This window comes from Rhineura floridana, chromosome 9 (genome assembly GCF_030035675.1).
Source record: "Rhineura floridana isolate rRhiFlo1 chromosome 9, rRhiFlo1.hap2, whole genome shotgun sequence".
Taxonomy (NCBI): Eukaryota; Metazoa; Chordata; class Lepidosauria; order Squamata; family Rhineuridae; genus Rhineura; species Rhineura floridana.
The window spans coordinates 66,600,405-66,620,170 of NC_084488.1; the positions used below are offsets into that span (position 1 = coordinate 66,600,405).

The window sequence follows — 19,766 nt, forward strand, 5'->3', positions numbered from 1 at the left end:
TTGACCTTTGGTGTTAATTTTAAGAACACCCTGTTCTGTTTTACAATCAACGTGGATAATGTAGAGAACTCCAAACTCCCCCCCCTTTCTGGTTTTGAGAAGAAAATGGGGCTGCATTCTGCTGGGGCTGCCCCACTGCCTTTGTCCCCCCTTGAACCTTGCTATAAGGAGTGCTCTCAATTCGGTGTGTAAAGTACAGCCTAGGAGCCTGGGGGCACCTTCCTCTTTGCTCTGCCTTGTGTGCGTGTGTGTGTCGTCTCTCTCTCTCGCTCTAGCTCGCTCGCTCCCTCTCCAGCCTGTGTGTGAGCTGTGAGCACTGCTGCCGCCGCCGCCGCTGCCCTTTGATCCCTGCATTAGTGTTAGTTAGGGGCTTGGAGACACACAGGGAGCAGCCATAGACACCGCCGCACCAGCCCTCATTATTGACACCGCATATGAGCACACACTCTCCCTCGCCCATTAGATCCATTTCCATTGAAGAATATTGCGACCGGGGACAAGCCAGGTGCACGACCGGGGGAAAGAGAAAGAAAAGGGGGAGGAAGGGCAAGAAAAGGGGAGAGAGACGGGGGGGCTCTTCTCCTTGGCTCCAGGAAAAGCAGCTTCTCAGCCCCCCCCCATTGCCCAGGAGAAGAAAACCAGCCTTTGCTGGGCAGCCACCCTTTGCCCCTGCTTTGTGCCTGCCTCTGCCCCTCTTTGGGATTTTTTTTTAAAAAAATACATTTGATCTCCCATTAAACCAAGGAGGAGAATGTGAAAAGGGGGGAAAATGCCCAGGAGGAAGCAGGAGCAGCCCAAGCGCCTCTCTTCACGTAAGTGCTCCTTTTTTTCTCTCTCTCCCTCCCCCCATTTCCCCCTTCTCTTCCCCCCCCCCGCCTGCCTCCTTCCCCTCTGCAGCCTCCTCTGTTGTTTTGTGCATTAGTTTAGGGTTACAGAGGTGAAACTGACAAAGACACAGACTGGGTTATTCCTCTTTTAGGTCTGAGCTAAGGCAGCCATGTTGGTGATGAACAGCCTTGTGCCCTTTTAATTTTTTTTCTCTCTCCCCCTCCATGTGTGTGCGTGTGTGTGTGTGTCTGAGAGAGAGTCTCCCTCCCTTCTCTTTCTTCGCTCTACTCGCCCTCTCTTCCCTCCCCTTTCTTGTGATTGTGCATTTGTGTGTGTATGTGTGAATGGATTCCTCTTTTAAGGCTGGGGGGGAGGCTTCTTTTTATTGAGGTGGGGAGTTGCAATTGGAAAAGAAAGCGGTTTGCTGGCGTCTTGTGCGGAATCAATCGCGAGGTTCGTCTCCGGCTAAAGGTTGCGGCTGGGCTCGTCGGCCGGGGAGGAGGCAGGAGGAGAAGGGAAAGAGCAGGCGGGGAGGGCGAGGTAGGGAACGGCGCGGGTGGTTGGCTGGTGGGGGGACACACACATCAGACACAAGAGCCCGGAGCTGCCGCCGCTGAGAGAAAGCGGCGATGATGGGGGGGGGGTGACAAGAGGCAGATCGTGGCATGCGAGGTCCCTGCAGAGCAGAGGCGGCGGCAGCGGCAAGCAAGCTTGGGGCTTCTCCTCCTGGCTGCAATAAAACGAAGGGTCAGATGGAGCCAGGGCGAGCCTGAGGCTTCAGCGCCGCTGCTGCCCCAGACCAGAGCAGCAGAGCGCAGGAAGGATTCAAAAGTGCCCTCCTCCTCCTCTTCTCACAGCCTGCAGGCAATGCACACACCACACATTGACACAGCAGCTCGCCCCCTCTTCCTCCTCCTTTCTCACCCCTCTCTTCCTCTTCCACCTCTAACTCCCCCTCCCCCTCCTTCCCAATTCTTTGCAAAGCAGTTAACTTTTTCTTCGTTCCCTCTGGTATGAAGAAGCGATCGGACGCTCTTTAAAGGAGAGGAAATAAATGGGGGGGGGGAACGACGTACGCGCAGCGTCTGGAAACAAATACTTTATTTTTAAAAGAGCCTTCAAGCTACAATTGGCTTGGTCTCTAAAGAAAGGAGGAAGGAAGGCAGCAGCGAGGGAAGAGGGGGCGGTGTGGGTGGATTTAGGGGTCATTTTCTTTCTTTCGCTCTGCCTCCGGTACATATGCTCAGTTTATGCTCGCTCGGCCCCTCCCTGGCTGTACCTCTGGGTTCAGTGTCGGCGGGCTGAACTGCTTATGTGTCAAAGCCATGGTCGGTCACCTGAAGTTCACCAGGAAGGGAGAGGGAGAGAGGGCTAAGGTTGTAGCGGATGGCGTGTGCGCCTTGTGATAAGTGTGCGTGTGTTGTGTGGAGGGTTTTTTCACCCTCTTGTCGCAGACAAAGAGTGCGATCGATCACTCTCCATAGATACATAATTTTCAATAGTTTATAGAAGGGGTCTTGCAAGTACCGACCTTCCCCTCCCACTTTTCTTCCCACCCTTCCATCCTTTCTCTGTCTCTCCCCCTCCTCTCTCAAATGGACACTATCAGACTGGCACACATGAACCATAGCAGAGGTGGGGACAGAAATGGCACTTGAAACATCACACGCACAAATATTGCGCCTTTCCCTTGCCGCCCAAACCCAAGGCAGAGAAGAGTCCTATTTGGCCCCTCCCTGCACAGTTCTAGCCTGACCCCCCCCCGTCCTCACGCTAGAGGATTCGGTTTTGGATTATAAAGGATTTCCTACGTTTAGAAACTAGTTCAGGAAGCTTGCACAAGTGAGTTTCCTTGGATGTTCAAGGGACTACATTTGCCCCCCGTTTCTACTGCTGCTGCTGCCTTCCTCCGGGTCACTTGCCTTTTCTTTCTTTTTTAAATTGGGGTGGGGGCAAAGGCAGTACCCTTTCATACTTTGGGGGATTTCTTTGTATGTTTATAGGCATGAATCTGGGAGGGCATCTGATTTAAAATTCGCCTAGCCCTAAAATAACACATTAGAGTTCAGTATAAGAGCAAATGGGCATTTTAAGGATACATTGTTTTAAAAACGGAAGGGTCTGTGTATGTGTGTATTGAAAGTGAACTGGGAGTTTTGGGAAGCTTATTGTCTGTGCCGTTGAAGATAGCTATGCAAGCAGCTGCAGACTGCCCTGCTAGTGACCTTGACCTAGACCTGGTGGTGCTGCCCTTTCTGTCTGTTTCTCTAGGGCAGAGATGAAATTCTGTCTCCATTTTAGCTCGCTCAGGAAGAATCTCCCTCACTGCTTGTGGGGCAGTACTTGGGTTTGCCTAGTATTTTTTTCTGCCTAACGATTGCAAGTTTTTTACCCATTCACCCTAGCTTCATGTAGGGGAAATTAACGTTTATTAAACTACGAGGTGCAACGGCCTATTGGAAAAGTGGGCTGTGAAAAATCCAGCTTTTGAAATATTTCTTGAGTGTCTGTGACTAGTTTTAAAACATTTCAACAGGATTTTCTGATACGTTGCCTTAGAGGGGATGGGAGTGTACTATGCTAGTGTAAATGGACCATGATTTTGGCCTTTTGTGTACTTCTGACATTAAAAAAAGTCCAACCTGCTATTAAAGTCAACATGAAACATTTGAATAAAATACATGATATTAAGCATTCATGATGCTGTCTATATTTGGTAGGGACTACAAGGGTGCAAGAAAATAATCCTTCCATAGTTTAATATGAAGTGTTAGGAGGAAAGAGTGTCAACATTAACTCTCTCCCCCCCTTCCATGCAGTTGTACAGGGAAGTCCTTACATGTTCTCTTAATTCTTAATAACAGCACACACCACATCTTGTAGAACTGTCACACTTGAATTGGTTTACTATGTAAGCAGAATCCATATTTTAGGTCCCACTCTATTTTTTGTGATATTGTAATTTTAGGAAGTTTTTAACAGTTTTAATTATGTATTTTAAAACTGTTGTGGCCTGCCCTGGGACCTTTGGGTGAAGGGTGGGCAATAGATCTTAATAACAATAATAGTCTGAAGAGTGCACTCTTTTGACATTATTTCATAACAAGTGGCAGGTTACTATAAGAGAATGGGGTGCTAATGTAGTGGCTACCCAAGTTCTGAGTTTGCTAAATAAAGGCCACAATCCTAAGCTTGCTTATCAAAAAGTGAGTTCCACTGAACTTGGCCAGGGTTACCTCTGAATAAATATGTCTAGGATGGGGCTACAGCTCCCAACGTTTCACATGTTATTTTATGCAATAACTTTTAAGAATGAATCATTGTCAGAAAAGTTAGACTCTAAGCACTTACTTGTGTATGTAAAGACTGTGATAATTATATTACTTTACTCATGAGTAGCTATATGTCCCTGTTCTTACACCAATCCTAAGGATGTGGGCTTTTGTTAGCTTCTTAGATAACTGCTTTTTTCTTCAGTGTTGTTCCTCAGAAATATTGTGGTACTTACAGAAATAAAAATGGTATTGCCCACTTTATTGATTGTGGTTCCCATCTGCAAAATTGACAAAAATTAATTTCAGTGGACCCATTTGCTTGCTGGGAACTTGAGATAAATATATAGGGAACCAAAATATGATTTTAAATGCATGCTTGAGACAAGAGTTATAAACCAAATAAACTTGACAATTACAATAATTTAAATAATGTTATTATAGGAATAGAAAAAGACTGTGGTATGTAGGAAAAAGGAACTTGATAAAAATAATATCATTAGTGCAAACATAACATAATGTTCTTTTTAAAATCATCTTTGGTTTATGGAGCTTTCTAAATCTACATTTACACCTAAAAGGTATACAAAACTGGAGAGATGAATTTAGAAAATAATAATAGTTGACATTTATAGAATGCTCCATACACAGTTCAGTAATCATTACAATAACCGTGTAAGGTAAGTCAGTATCATTATCCCCATATGGAAGATGGGGTGGAGCCTGAGGTTCAGAGATAATGGTTTGCCAAAGACCAGATAGTGAGTTCATAGCAGAGGTGAAATCTGAACTTGAGACATTCTGCTTCACAACCATGCTACACTAGTGTAGGAAAAATTGAGTTGTTGCTTGGGATCACTCTTTAGCACCTGATCCTCCTCATGGATAGTTTGTATTTATTTATTTATCAAAGCTTATACACTGCTTGATTATAATAGAACTTCCGAGTGGTTTACAAAAAACAACGTAAAAATTATCAATAAAGCAGTTAGAAACTGGTATTTAAAATATTCAGAAGATAATTAAAATCAACAATAAGCTAAAAAGACATAAGTTTTAATTTCAACTTCTACATGTCTGGATAGGGATGCCTAAGCAAAAATGTTTTAAGCAGGCACCAAAAAAAGTACAGCGAAAGGCCCCTGTCTGATAGTCAGGGAGTACCAAAGTATAGTTCCTACCACAGTAGAAGATTGATTTCTTACAAGTGCAGAACAAGTATTATGTGGCACCCATAACAGTCTAATCCTTATGAGAATTATGTTTAGAAGCTTCTATGAGTTTACAGCAGCCCTATCACAAGAAGCGTATAGGGAACTGAAACTATAATAGGAAGGCCTTCCTTATTCTCTTATTCTGATTTGTTGGAGAATCTCTTGATATTACAAAAGGGTGTGTGAATGGTGGAAAATATGTGGGGAGTATATATAGAACTTGGGCAGGAAGGAAAGAAATAATGAAGAGGATACAGGAAGTAAGCAAGCATACCCCAATAAACTGTAAGGTTGGGGGTCTTGGAAAGTCTAATAAAATTAGAAGGGGGCATTTTCAGAAAGTTTGAGTACCACATTCCCAAACATATAATGCATTCACATTCCTGGATGAGCACTGGAAATTGGAAGCAAGCATTTCCATATATGTGTTCTCATGCCAGCCACAGATGATGGAAATGCGGATAGGGAGGTCTACAAATCACTTGAGTAGGGTTGATTTCATGGAAACATGAAATCTTAAAAGTTGTTTTTTTTTTTAAATCACAGCTTACATTGTTAGAGTGACACACAAGACACTTTTCAAGTTTCTTCAATTCAGGGTAATCAAATTCTGTTTTCTGAGTTGTAGGTAGCAATCTTACATCGACCTGGCAGGGAAGAAAGTCCAGTGAGGTCAGTGAAGGCTTTGAGAGCTTTCTGAAAAAGATTGCAGTTGCATGCAGCTGGGCCATGCTGATCTCTAAGAACATAAGAACCCTGCATGGTCGCACCAAAGATCCATCCAGCCCAACATTTTGGTCTCACACTGAGTAACCAGATGCCTATGGGAAGCCCATTAGCAGGACATGAGGACAACAGTCCTCTCTCTCTGTCTTTTGTGGACAAAATTCCTCTGTGGTTAGTGAACGATGTGCCAGCATAAATGTTTCAGAAAGTTTTGTATGGTAAAAAGCAAGCGTTCAAAATAGAAGCAATGATAGATGACCTCCATTGTGTGAGTCAGAGTTTATGCGTGCTTGTTTACCATAAGGGACATCATGCAAATGCTGGCATATTCTATGCAATATTTTCATGCATTATATTGTATAGGGTTGGCTGGAGCATTGGCCCCCAACAGCTTTAAATTGCTTGCATTTCAAGTCAGATTTGAGGAAGAAAAACTGCTTGGGACACTGCAAGAACAATCACCAAAGGCATTTTTTTTTCATCCTGTGCTGTTGTGCTCAGGTTCTGCTTGTGAGCTTCCCATAAGCATCTGGTTGGCCACTGTGAGAACAGGATGCTAGACTAGATGGGTCTTTGGCCTGATCCATCAGGGCTCTTCTTATGCCTTTTATTTATTGTGCCACTAGAACAGGGATGGGGAACCTGTGACCCTCCAGGTGTTTCTGGACTACAATTGGTGTTATCCCTGACCATTACCCATGCTGGTTGGAGCTGATGAGAGTGAGAGGTTTACACATGTGTCTATTGGGACTCCTCATATGTGAACCTGCCACCTGCATGTCCCTTTAAGCACAACTCCTAGAGAGGAGGGGGATCTTTTGATAGAGATAAATCAGGCGCTTTGTCCTGAAATGTGCCTTAAGAGTGTGTACATATCCAGAAATATAGATTCAAACCAGGCTAAAGCAAAGCTTTTTTTTTATTGATAGAAAATCAAAGAATAGTGATACAAAATTTCTGGGTGTGTGGCAGCATTAATTATGAATATCCTAACCCATTCATAACTCTAAACTAAAAAAGATAGGTTTCTACTGCTACAGAAAATAACAGGTAGCAGAAATTAACTAGGCCCAAGGGTTGGGGCAGCAGAATACAGCTGAAGTGATGTGAAGGAGCTCTGACCAAAAAGCAGGAGTCAGGATACGGGGGTGGGGTGGGGTGGGAAATGTAGTCCAGAATACTCCAAGGCTTTGCCATCCCTTCAACTCTGAATGAACCAAAGTGGGGGGCAGCCAGAGCACTCCTAACAGAGTTCAACAACATCTGGAGGGCCACAAATTCTTCACCTCACTCTAGAATATAGTGCTAACTATTATGTACCCACTTAGCTATTATTCAGTATAGCTGTATTGCTATCTTCTGATGTAGAACCCCAGCACATGATTATCTGAAAACTGGGAAAATATTAAACATGTGTATATAAGAGGAAATGGAAGATGTTTGGGAAAAAGTGGATATAGAAGCATACCGTTTTGTTGCAATGGCAGCTAGGCAGAGATTAAAAGACTACTCAGATGAAGGAAGGATCCTTGTAAGAGGTTTTACTATGGTAATTAGTTCAACAATATGACACTCGGCTTAAGGCTGCACTACTATGCATATTTAATTAGGAGTATGTCTCATTGGGCTCATGGGACGTACTGCTGAATCTACATCAGATCAGGCTGCAAAATGAATGGAAATTCTGAAATATTGTCATAGTAAACCTAGTGACTCTCCACACAGAGTATATGTGTATATTTGTAATTTTCTCCACCACAGCAGTCCATTGCTGCTGTCAAGTTAAATTCACACAATCGCTTTTATCTGTTTCAGGAGATTGAGGGATAATTAATTGGTCAGGTGATCCATGTTGAGCTCACTGTTGTCATGTTCTCAGAAATGCTAGAAGAATTAGGCCACAGCAGCACATGCTACATTATTCTCTCACCATGACTCAGAACATTTAGGAGGCTAGTTCGTGAAACAAAAATGTTGCCATACCCTCCCATCAGTTTAGTGATGTTATTATATAAAATGATAATCTTGTCCGTTTGGCTTTAGTCTTAGCCAAAGAATGAGCCCGTCCACAATATTTACATTTAATGTTTCAGTTGTCCAGCTGTGGACAAGGTCACCACAGGTGTGACAAGATCAAATAGAGCACAATGTGGAATTATTGTCTTAGGAACAAGCCATCTGCAATTGAGTCCTAAGGCAAGTCTTTGCCTGCAGTTAAGGATAACATATGTTTTGTATGTGGAAATTCCCAGGCTCATTCTCCTCTGTCTCCAGTTGAAAAAGCAGTTCAGGTATCAGTGATGGAAAAGACCTTGGCTTCAGATTATGGAGAGCTCAGAATATACAGTACTTAGTTCAATAGACCAACTGTCTGGCTCAGAATAGGAAAGCTTCATTGTATGTTCACATTTGATAGTAATTTCTGTAAGGGAAAGTGTATATAATGAAAGTGTCAGTTGGTGTTCTGATGCCTCCACAATTAAAAGAATGAATTTTGAGGTTGAAGACCCTATTTTGTATCTTTGCCATGAAGTCACAGACTGGCCTTTGACAAGCCACTATCTTTCAGTGTTAGTCCTCATCATTAAATGTGGAACTGTGTATTTATTTATTTAGTAAATTTATAAACCACTGTTCAGGAGGAAAACTCTTTACAAAGCAACATACAAGTGTACAAATGACCATTACCAAAACAATACAAATATGTTAAAAACTTTTACAATATCCAAAACTCACAATAATATTAAAAATCTTTAAAAGCTGGCACAAAAGCAAAAACAGACCAGCATAGAATTGAACACACTCTAAATTAAACAGCAATACAGGTTTTTTTGCAGCCTACTTGTGTGCTAAAAAAAGATATAGACATTATTATGACAATGATGATATAAAACCTTTCCCCAAATCCCATACCTGAGAGTCATACACAATCCTAACATCTTTTGGTCCCAGGCTTCATTACATGTATATACTTTTGGAACCAGGATTCTATGCTTTCAATTGTTAACAGGCTACTTTACAGGAGTCTTGTTAAGCTGTGTTAAGATAATGTATGTAATCTTTTGAGTGCTAGATGAAAACACTATAGCACTTGGTAGTGCTATGGAAATATATATTATATATATGTCCAAAGTTTTTTATATATATATAATAGTTGCAATAAAGGTATATTTGTTATGTGATAGTGATGTAACAGTAAAGAAAACATATGAGTGTTATACCAATGGTACCATTTACCACTCTCAAGAGTTTATTGTGGTGCTTGCTCATATATAATTATTACTAACTGTTATAAATACTGTGGGACATGGAGAACATGTAAGTGAAATTGTAGAGCTCACAAAGCAAACATGTAGCAAGGCTATCCCACATAAAGAACAATAGTCAAAGGAAGGAAACAAATATATCAATCCGAAGAAATCTGTGTAATTATTTTTAAAAGCATATAATCAGTATAAACAGTAAATATCCACAAACATCTTTCTAACACACATAAAATTGTTATGTAAAAGATTGAGCAAAAGAGATAAAGTGGGGTTGCTAAAAAGAAAGGACTCATAATGTACTTGGAAGATTTTTCATCATTGATTAATGTTGCCTACAAAGTCCCAGCAGTGACACAACAATGTCATACGAACACTATATCATCAATTAGAGATGTAATTTCAGAAATAATTAGATGATAGGTCTATGGTTTTGTCCATGATGAAACTGCTGCAGAACAAGGGCCTTCTAGATTTGTTGGAACCCCTGCCACATGTCCCAAACCTTCCTGGATGTGGCTGTGCCACACGTGCACAAAAGCCTTGTGTACATAGCAAGGTAATGTCATTACACCATGTTGATGCAGAAGGCGTACATACATCTTACAGTGACAAAGCCTCTGGGATTCCCTGGATTCTCATACATTTGGCAGTGGTACCATCTTTCCAGAATCCAAGAGGGATTTGCATTTTGACACAGCCGATGGGATGAGCTGGGACAAGAAGGCTGCATGCCAGCCTACCTTTTTCATGAAGATATAAACTGAAGCTCAAGACAAATGCTAAATCAGTAGGTCACATGGGAAGTTTAAGCGTCAGCACCAAACCTCAGATCAACTTATGTAGGAAGGGAACATTCAGAAATCTTTGCAACAGATTAGAGCCCCAATCACACAGCATTGATTTTTGGCAAAAATCAACTGAATGTGAAGAACTCATAGCTTCTCTAACAATGAAAAACCTACCTCACACTTTGAGATCTATGGTCCTTTGGGGATTTCATTTTTATTTTTGGATTAACTCATACTGCATACTATTAAAAAGCATTGTAAGTGGGCCCTGCAGCCCACCATCTTAAGGATACATGCTTGTATACGTCAAGAAAAGGAGTTTTTGACCCAAACCCCATGATGATTCCTACAGACTGTTAGGAGTTTGAACTGGACAATCCCCTCTTCCCCCCCTCCCCCACTCCTTAACTGAGAGTCCAACATTCTGCAAGCCCTGGAAGATGACAGGTTCTTGTCAGATTATTTTGATTTTTAATACATTTTTCTTTCAATTTACAAACTTCCATACTTGTATGTGTGCATCTGGGGGCTCCCCGAAGCATGTAGAAACCCCCACCTTATTTTTGGACGCCCCCATTTTGCTTCCAAACTGATAGGCACTCAACTATTCGTTTGCTTATTAGAGGGAATGATAGTGGGGATTTTCTAAGGATTCCTCATATCAGCTGAGTCTTCATATATGATTACAAAGTTACAAATAAAACTCAGGACAAATGACAGGATCAATTCTTAATACTCTTCAGTACCTTGCTGAGAAGTATTATTTATTTATGTTTTTGTTTATTTATTACATTTATATACCACCCCATAGCCGAAGCTCTCTGGGCAGTTTACAGCAATTAAGGTGTATAAGGGGAACATCTAACACAGTTCCTATTTATTACTTTTAATATTTAACTGCTGTAGAGAGTCATGATATCCATGCAGAGAAAATTGTTATTGTTATTCTAAATGAGTTAATTTCATTGCTATCCTCATTACAGTCATTGTAGGAGTTTGGTGGATTTCTGTTTTTTTCTTCCTTTCCTTTTGGTGCAAACCATACATGTTGTGTTACATTATCTAAAACAATTGGCCCCTATTTTCTCATCCTTTGACTACTGTGGCTACATAAATAAAGTAGAGATAGCTCAACTGCTTATTTTTCACTCCAATCTTGTTTGTTTTTTAATCTGTATTTCAGCCCCTTAGTATTTATACAACTGTCCAAAATGATATAATAATTTCTCACTTAGCAAGGGCTTGAGGGTGTAAAATATCCATTGATTTCAAATACTCCCAGTTTCCTTTGAATGACATTTGGGATATGGTAGAGATGCAAATTGAGGTAAAGTTCAAGTGCTGACTCCATAAACAACCCCAATAAGAGGAACAACTGTGTCCAGGGAAACAGAGAACAGAATGTATTCTTTCAATGAATGACAAAACCATCACCAATTAATAAAAGCAATTCCCTCCCCAGCATGTCAAAGGCAGGAGTGGGAGGAGGGATTAAGAACAGATATAAAACAGAAGGGTTAGGAAGAGCTGGTCAGTTTGGAATGAACTATTAGTAATTTTCTGTAATTGAATCAAAACAGATCCCAGAACTAGATAATGAGAGCATGACCTACAAATGAGGACTTTTTGGAAGGCAAAAGGGCTTCTAGCATGAGGCTTCGTAAAGCCATGCGATGCCACACTGTTCACTTACATTGTAAATAATGATGCTAGGTCTGGTTTCCAGTGTGACCACTTTCTGCGGCCTAGTTTGTTGAACATAATACGTAAATCAAACTGTTTAGCTGTAATTGTATTTCATGATTATAGACAGGATGTAGTGTATATATTATAAGAAAATAGTGTACACACACAAAAACAGATTTCAAACAGTACATGACAGGTGACAGTTCGGCATATTCTCTCTCTCTCTCTCTCTCTGAAATAGAGATTTGTATTTTCATCATAAGATTTAAATTAGATTTTTTTTGAGGCCAAAGTGGGAGCAACCATAACTCATTGGTAGAGTACGTTGTATGGGACATAAAAGGTCCAAAGTTCAATCCATGGCAGCTCCAAGTAGGACAGAGAAAGCCAGGAGAGCTTCTGCAAGTCATTGTAGACAATGCTTCACTAGTTGGACCAATAGTCTGACTTGATATAAGACAGCTTCTTATGTTCTAAGTTCCAAAATACTATACATGTTTAGAATCTAGATTGAAAGGTCCTGTGCAGGTGAATACTGCTGTTCTCTAAAGTTTTGAATGAATTTTTGCTGCCCCATAACATTTAAAAATTAATGTAAAACTTTAAGGCTTGCCGCTTTAAAATACAAACAGTGCAGTATATAAGGTTTTTTGCCCCATTCTTCATGCTGCTTGTAACAGATGGAGATCAAGAAAAAATAATAATTTTGCTAGATCCTGTTGTCCAGCATCCCAAAGCCTGCATTAGGCCTAGATTTATTTATCTATGGCTTTTATATAGGCTGCCCAATAACATTGATCTCCGTCAGGCTCACACACATAAAATAGTAAATGCAGTCTTAAAATAGAATATCATAAAATAAGAATCACAGCATAAAAATTATCAGGCAGATGGTTGAAACCAGACTTAGTAATACTTAGAACAGACCCAAGAAATCAATGGAATGTGGCTTAGGTCTCATTGATTTCAGTAGGTTTACTTTAAGTATGGCTAAAAGAGAAATCCAAACTATGGGAAGACAGCATAATGTATGCTGGGGTAATATATGCCTGTTCCAAACTCCATTCTGGAACAGGGCTACTGCTGGCTGAGCCGACCTGAGCCTGGTAGAGGTAAAACAAGACTTAAAAATAGAATTTGACTTACAACATCCTTCTGTGAAGTTCTTGACAGTGTATGACCAAACTGAATGGAGTTTGGAAGAGATGTAAATCTCTCCCTGTCATGCTCCTGCCACTCTCCCAGAACACCCCCTTTTCAGGATTTCTCTTTTCAGGACTTACCCCAACCTCAGCTTATCTGGCTGTGCCCTTAGCTGGGATGGAGGATTTATGCAGGCACATCTCTGGCTGAGCGGGTTGAGGGACTTTAGCCGGTATAGCTCCAACTACTCCCAGGCTCAGCCAGAGATCCACTCATCCTGGTAAATCTTGGGTATGGATTTTCCCCTAAGTATGGATAAACTTGAGAGTCAGTGTGGTGTAGTGGTTAAGGTGTTGGGCTATGACCTGGGAGACCAGGGTTCAAATCCCCACACAGCCATAAAGCTCACTAGATGACCTTGGGCCAGTCACTGCCTCTCAGACTCAGAGGGAGGCAATGGTAAACCCCCTCTGAATACCGCTTACCATGAAAACCCTATTTGTAGGGTCGCCATAAGTCGGAATCGACTTGAAGGCAGTCCATGGATAAACTTAGTTTCACTGATTAGAAATGAACATTTTAAAATGTGAATTATAATGAGCACTGCCAGGAAAATTACCTCTTTTTGTTTAAACCTCATATACATGGCTGTTCATGCCAAATTAGGGTCATGAGTTGCCATATGCAATACAGAATTGGGATCAGTGTTTTCCAACCTAGGATCCTCGCTGTACATTGGTAGTTCAATGAATTTACAAGTCAGTAGTGCACAGGATTAGAGGCAGGTGCTGAAGGCACTTGAGTGTTAGTAGTTTCTGCTAATCCTAGTGAGTGCCGGTGCTCACATAGCTAAAAAATAAGTTGATGTAACGGGTTAGGTGAACAGGGAAACTTGTAGCCAGCCACCTAGGGAGCAGCATAAAAACATTGAATTAAAACTGTAACAGCCCAGGTTTCTTTGTATCAGTCCAACAGTAGAACTGCACAGCTTCAGCACTATGTGAAGCCCTTCTTTTTTCCAAGGGCCTTTCCTATAGAGTTACTTTGCCTAGCGACAATTTCTTTCCATGAATAGTATCTGCCTCTGAGTCTCCATTAGTGCCTCACCAGCCCTACCAGGCATGCTCCCAGGCTGTAGTTCTTTTTCTGTCTCTCTTCTTCTTTCCTTTCTTTTTTCCAGAAAGTCAACCCTTTTCCTTAGGCCAGAGATATAAGTCATAGGAGGGGTTGCTGGGAAATGTAGTCCCAAAACTCCACAGTTCTATTATATTAAATGATATTACTCACCCTTTTGAAAAAAAAGATGGGTGTTTGCATCCAACTAATCCAAATTATTCTTGTTGTGACAGTCTAGTTCCATTTGCCTCAGGGTCCTCATGAATCCTGAAGCAATTGCTTACTCTCCTGCACTGAATATTCCACTTCAGATGTGGCACCATCTATCCAGGGTTGCCAGGTCAGAAGCATTCCAAATCCTAAGATTTCAGGGGTGGGTCCAAGTGATGTCACAGGGCAGGTCATACTGATGTCACAGGGTGGGCACAAGTGATGTCATAGGAGTGAGCCCAAGGAATGTCACAGGGGCAGGCATGATACCACAGTTGCTTGGAGCATACAATTCAAACAAAACATTTCTCTGATTGGAAATTAAGAGAGAAATCTTAGCTAAAAGATAGAGCCTGGGTAGGGAACATTTAATCTAGCCTACTTGCTTCTCACAAGAAGGGTTTAAGTGTCTTCAGGTCAGCCCAGTCACCAGAAGGTCATTGTAGGGAGAAGGGACCCTAATGTTGTGGAGGTGTTAGATGGGAGCACTCAAGATGGATGCCCCTGAAGACTGCAATTCTGAACAATTCTAAACTTACTAAGGGACTAAGCCCCATAGAACTCAATAGGACTTACTTCTGAGTAGATATGATTAGGATTATGCTGTTGGTAAAGCTTGACTATGGATCCTCTGCAAAGATGTCCATATCCAAGCAGGGTTGGCAGCCCCCTGCCTGGAATGCCCTGCCCCTGCCTTTTAACATGGTTGCTTCAAACTTCTTTACAGATTTGACCCTTCAGAAAGAGGTCTGAGAAATGAGTAAGAGTAAGAAGATTCTCTACTCCTTTCTGTCTACCCTGTGGGCTGCTATAAACTCACTTTGACAGCCAACCCAATTCCAGTGAGTAATAGCTGACAGAGAGAGGTTCTTGGTGAAGCAGAAGGTATGCCTCTGTCAGCTTAAAAAAATAATCTGCTATCCCAGAACATCCATTGTGACTTGCTCTTGAGCAGTAGACTTTAACCTTTTCAGACCTGGGACCCACCTTTATCCGGACGCATATCTTAATTATTTACTGTATATTTGTATGCTGCTGTTGCAACTTATCTTAGAATCAGGTTGTGACCCACCAGCTGAAGACCAATGTTCTAGAGGACTACTTGCTTGTATGATCACTATGGGAGTTGTGGCTATAATAGAAGTAGTTTTGTGAACACAGGTATAGCATGACTTCACCCATCCCTTAACAAATGTGGATCATCCAAGCCAGTGATACTGACTTTGAACTCTTAGGGTTAACCTCTATTCCTAACTTTTTTGCTGTTGTATTGTGTTTTCACAATCTTGGGGACTGACCACTGTGGGATCGCTATGAAGATTCCTGCTTCCCAGTGCCCTTGCTGGAGCTGTAAATCAGGCCATGCCTCTTTGTACTGAAGCAGGCCTTGGTCTTTTTGTGCCTCAACAAAGAAATCTTTTCTTTTCCTTCTAGCTTCTGAGCTCTGAAATTACTAGATCTGTTCAGCTTCTTTGAAGGTGGTGGCTCTTCATCCTGTATTGAGGTTCCTGCTTCATTTTCTTTTCTAATCTGATACTGAAACTGAGCCAGGTGTTCAAGTCAACACAACAACAGTCCCTGTGGCCCATGGAAGTTTATGTAACCATCAAAGTGAATTGTGAACTGCTCTTAGCAATTCTTTTCCCAAGAGAAAATATTGAAAATGCTTAGTAAATGTCACTAAGACAACAGCTCTTTCCACTTTACTGGGGACCCTTCTAGCATATGTAACCACTCTCTTCTTATCACCATCTTCTTGTGCTACGACCACAGCAATACCTGTCACTGGCATCTTTATCCAGGATAAATGTTAGCTGGAGGTCTGGGTAAGCCGGAATTAGTGCAGACATGAGCTTTCTCTTTAATTCTAGGAACACTTCTTGTCAGGCTGAGGTCCACTCGAACTGTTGCCCCTTGTCTGATGATTTGTGTAATGGCTGGGCAATTGTGCCAAAGTTAACAATAAATCTCCTGTAGTATGCAGTTAGACTTTACAAAACTGTGTTTCTCAGCAATTGAGTGTGGTATTGGCTGAGACTAGATGATTTCTGCATTGTCAAGAGTTTGTCTAGGTACTTTACCTCATCACAGAACAAGTTGTATTTGCTGGTTTTACTTTTTAAGTTGACCTGGCAAAGATTCTCTAGTATAACTCAGATCTTCTGCAGATGTTCTTCCAATGACAATTATATCATCAAAATACATCAGGCAATATGTGCTCTGTAGATCTGCCAACACAACTTCTATCAATCTTTGAAACTTATCTGGAGCACTGCAGTGAATGCTGGTAGTGAATACTGTCTTGGGTTGGTCATTAGGGTATACCTCTAATTGCCAGTAGCCACTGGCCAGATCCAAGCTAGAGAACCAACAGGCACTTGCAAGCAGGTCTAGGGAATAATGCACTGTATACAGAGGTGAATGTAGATTGGATACAATCCAACATAATACAGCACAAGATGGCAAAGTATGTCATACACAAATGCATGGAGCATAAGAGGATCCTTGCTAAGGTCAAACCAAAGTTCTGTCTAGTTTAGCACTTCACTGATTAAGCTGATAGTGGTTAGCCAGACCAGACCTTCCACAGGGTAATCCTTGGGAGAGGTTAGGCATCTTTCACAGTAGTATCATTCAACCAATTATTATGCATACATATTTGAGTTTCTCCATCTTTATTCCTTACCACGACTACTGGTAGCAGCTCAGAGACTTACTGAATGTTGCCTCTTTCCACCAGCCTGTGTTGGTATTCTCAATGGTTCCCATCTCACAGGTCTTGCATCTTTCTGTCTTGATCTGGTGTTTGTCAAGTCAGTATATCCCACGTCATCATTCTGTATCTTACAACTATAATCTTCCAACAGCTCCCTCATAGCTTGTAATTGTTTTTGTGACAAATTGCTTTTTTCGACTTCAGCCCCTGCACAAGGTCTACTATGTGCCACCTGTTCTTTTTCTCCTGTGAGGGTTATGTTAGTGTTCTTGGCTTGGCCTGGAAGCAATGGCTGGCTGCACTGCTAATACTTCAAAGATCGCATCTTCATAAACCGCCATGTCTGAACAGAATTGGCTCAGGTTCATGCCCTGATACACAACTTGAGACTATGTTGTTACATTGACCACTTACACTGGGACACAGTCTTTCTGACTCTTGGTTATGGTTTGGGCAATCAGAAACTCATGTTGTAGTAATATGGTTCTAGTATGTCTTCTCCTTTTCCCTTGGGGTTTCATTTCATCCTTCCAAGTACAACCATTTCATTTCATGGGGGCAGTGTCATTGTCTCCTCAACTGTATCTTCCCACTGATCTCCATTTTTCCCTCTATAGGTGTAATGACAAGCGTTCTATTCTTTACAGTATAGAGACCTTGCCTAAAACTGGTCAGCAGTTCCCACTGATAGGGATTTCTGCGAAGCTTCATCTGTGACCAAAATTTCACAAGGTAGGCAAAGAGTGTCTGGGGTGAGGGTAGCTTGCCATATTCCCATGACCTGGAGCTCATTCTGATTTGCAACTTGAACTATCCCTGGAAAGGCTTCAACTTCTGACAATGTACAAGGGAAACGGATGCCCCAGAATCAAAATGTTGCATGGAGCAACATAATATTTTGGCCTGCTGTCATTGACTTGTCAGATATATTGGGGTGGGGGCTGCTGATTTCCAGATGAGAATTTGGCTTATAGCCCCCACCCTGTAATGTTTCCTGGCATCTTTAAATTGTGTTGCTCTGGGCACTCATTTTTGAAATGATTTGTTCTGCCACATTTCCAGCACTGTTGCTCCTCTAATTTTCTCTTGTCAGGCATCTCTCTGTGATGGTGTGCTTTGTCCCAGTGGCCTTGTCTCACTCTTTCTGCCTTTTTGATACTGCATGGTTCTCTTGCTGCTTTCAATTCACTGATGCCACACTGCATTGCTCTCATGCCTTCAAACAGTCCTTGGGGATTGGTGTCCCATGTCTTCCCAATACCTGCAACAACTCCTGCTTTAATCTCATGCACTTGTTGAAGTTCTTCTGTTATTTTTATTTTATTTTATTTCTTACCTGCCCTTCACCATAAGGTCCGAGGGCAGGTTACAACAAAATAAAATTCAGTTTAAAAATGAATTACAGTTACAGGAATAGGGTGGATCCTGAAAACGAATATCTCTGGTGACAAAGACCAGGGTAAAGATGTGCATCTTCAGCATTTGATGAAAACTGTATAGTGAAGGTACCAGATGCATCTCTGTGGGGAGCACATTCCACAATGGAGGAGCTGCCACAGAGAGTGCCTTCTCCTGGGTCCCCACCCCCTGAACTTCTTGAGGGCGGTTTAACTATCAAGAAGGCTCCCTCTGCTGATCTTAATGCCTGAGAAGGTCTGTAGGGAAGGAGGCAGTCTTTCAGATCTTTGTAGCCTAAGTCATTTATGTGAGCACCTTAAACTGGGTGGGCCCAAAAACCAACTGGCAAGTTTTGCTGTTATCAGCTGCTTCTGTGTCTTGTTCGAACTTTGTAGCTATCACAATGGCTTCCTTTAGCCCCTTTGGTTTCTCCTTATGTAGAACTATTCAGGTTTCCTTCTTAGTTACATGGGTCACAAAGTGCTCTCTGGCCAGGAGGTTCCTCATACTGCTATCTTAGGGCTCATCCAGATGACTGTAAAATGTGTGACATGATCACTTTGTGTTTTCATTATTTTTCGGTCGTCCATATGACGCCGCGTGCTTTTGCGCATTTTTGCACGGTTAAATCCGCTCCTGCAATACCGCAAATCATGCGATTCGCTTTTTTAAACCGGGAATAATCCGCTGTACCTTTAGGCGCTCAGATGCAATACCGCGGACTTTACAGCTGTGGCCGTTTGATGAGCGGTTCTTGGGCGGTCCCCATATCCCTTCCCTCATTCTCAGCCAATCACGTATTTCCACTGTTGCGCATGTGCGCGAATGTCTGGGGAAAGCACGGGAATAAGGAACCTATCAGAGCAATGGTGTGGTGTTGAGGGGCCCCTGTGACTTCTACTGCGCAGATGCAAAAAAGTGCATTTGCGCAGAAGCAGCAACAGTGGTTAATTTTTAGCCAGCCTGCAAACAGGGCAGCTGCTCAGGGTGAGATCTGCAATTGTGGTTGTTTGTAAACTTTTTCAAGGGAGAAAATATTTATCTTTGCCTAACCTCCATCTCCCACCCCTCACCCCCCCCACATCAAATGCCCTTCTTGAACATACTGGTCTTTGCTTCCAGGCATCCAGAGTCAAGGGAGAGGGGGGGAGAAGAGAAATAGGGGCTTTCCTCTTGGATTACAGACACTCACGCACCTTTAGTCAATTTCGCTTTCCTGCCTGCAAGGCTACTCTCTTTGAGTCTTGTCAATTTCAACCACAGCCTGCAGGTTCTCTGCAGCCCAGCTGAGCTGAAAAGCATACAGTTGCTTTTGCAAAATATCGCAAATACAAGCAAAGAACCCACAGGAATTATTGGCATATAAGTGGTTTGCTAGAGCATCTCAGCCACCCGCAACCATA

General features: G+C 42.1%; 1 protein-coding gene across 3 annotated transcripts in view; it reads left to right on the forward strand.

Moving 5' to 3' along the window:
* The first annotated feature begins 289 nt into the window (after positions 1 to 289).
* ZNF827 (zinc finger protein 827) overlaps positions 290 to 19,766 on the forward strand; it is a 175,826-nt gene continuing 156,349 nt past the window's right edge. For all 3 annotated transcript variants that reach the window (XM_061584772.1, XM_061584773.1, XM_061584774.1), the window contains exon 1: positions 290 to 812. In XM_061584772.1, the coding sequence (XP_061440756.1) occupies positions 770 to 812 (43 nt within the window). In that variant the 5' untranslated portion in view covers positions 290 to 769. The remainder of the gene's footprint in view (positions 813 to 19,766) is intronic.